The sequence below is a fragment of the Colobus angolensis genome, unplaced genomic scaffold (assembly GCF_000951035.1).
Source record: "Colobus angolensis palliatus isolate OR3802 unplaced genomic scaffold, Cang.pa_1.0 Scaffold64, whole genome shotgun sequence".
NCBI lineage: Eukaryota > Metazoa > Chordata > Mammalia > Primates > Cercopithecidae > Colobus > Colobus angolensis.
In genome coordinates, this window is record NW_012120043.1 from 831,358 (window position 1) to 832,601 (window position 1,244).

Consider the following 1,244-nt stretch of genomic DNA (forward strand, 5'->3'; position numbering starts at 1 on the left):
GGAGCGGTGCATCGAGATAGCGCGCGAGCGGCTCCGCCAGGCCCTGGTGCGGCGCGGCGAGCTCCTGGCACAGCTCGGGGACAGCGCACGCCACCGGCCTCTGCGCCTGCTTCAGGCCACAGGGGCCCCCGGGGAGGACCCACCACACTCTGGCAGACGGGGGAGCCGGGAATAAGGTGGCAGCCAGGCCCTTTGGGCTCAAGACACACACACAGCGCAGTGGGCCGCTGTCGACAGACAGTTTATTCCATATACAAACACAATTTTGTACACTGCAATTAAATAGAATGGAATGAGCGCTCCTCCGCATTCCTCTCCGAGTGACTGGTTTGGCCACCGGCCCACTCCACCCCGAGTGGGGCTGGCTCACAGCCCTGGCTGCTGCCACTGATGTTGGCGCCTGCACCCCACGTCCCTACGCCAGAGGCACAAGCTCTGCTCTCCTGGGGACCCCAGGCCTGGTGCACACGCGGGGAGGGCCGGGCCATGGAGAAGGCACTGCAGGGAGCACCAGGCAGAGCCGGGCTGAGGCCGGCCGGGACAGCGCTAGGGTCCAAGGCCCGGCTCCATCCCGGCTTATCCTTCACACCTCCGCCTTGCTCAGAGACCTGCACCATGGGACCCCACTCCATCCTCAAGATGGTTCACTACAGACCTTTCACCAAGCCCCCTCCAGAACCTTCCATGGAACCCCACCCCCTCTCTTTGCTGGCCAGCTCAAACAGCTCACTAGCGGGTACAAGCCTTGGGCACAACCTCACACCACGGGGAGGGAAGCCCGCCTTCCGGGCAAACCCATGACACCCTGAAAGCCCCCGACACAGGCTGGGCAGTCCCAGAGGAAGGAGGTGGCCCGACTCCCCAGCCCCCACGGGCTCCAGAAGGTCAGGCCCAGCCAGCAGGGGTCAGAGGCGGCTCAGCTGTGTGACTCAGGACCCAGCCTCCAAGGGCGCCTCTGTTGGGGCCATGGAGGCCGGGCTAGGCCCGCCCACTGCAGCTGCCAGGGGAGTTGTGTCGGAAGCTGCGGAGTCACTCATGGGGACACTGTCCTGAGGGGCATGGGGGAGGCCCCCGGCAGGGCCCACCGGGCTGGCTGGACGCCGCTCCAGGAGGGAGGCGCTCAGGCCGGACAGGAAGGAGGCGTCTGTGATGATGGCAGCGGTCTCTGCCATCCAGCCCAGGTCACCACCGGCAGCTGCTGCCACTGAGGCTGCTGCAGCCACCAGGGAGCTGGGCGCCGCGGC

General features: G+C 66.7%; 2 protein-coding genes across 2 annotated transcripts in view; one reads left to right on the forward strand and one right to left on the reverse strand.

Moving 5' to 3' along the window:
• The window catches only part of GRIN3B (glutamate receptor, ionotropic, N-methyl-D-aspartate 3B), a 12,386-nt gene extending 12,211 nt beyond the window's left edge, over positions 1 to 175 (forward strand). Inside the window, exon 5 of the mRNA XM_011964097.1 lies at positions 5 to 175. Within this exon, the coding sequence (XP_011819487.1) occupies positions 5 to 175 (171 nt within the window). The remainder of the gene's footprint in view (positions 1 to 4) is intronic.
• Positions 176 to 223: 48 nt separating this feature from the next.
• TMEM259 (transmembrane protein 259) overlaps positions 224 to 1,244 on the reverse strand; it is a gene marked incomplete at its 5' end in the record, with an annotated part of 19,015 nt that continues 17,994 nt past the window's right edge. Inside the window, one exon of the mRNA XM_011964098.1 lies at positions 224 to 1,244. Within this exon, the coding sequence (XP_011819488.1) occupies positions 930 to 1,244 (315 nt within the window).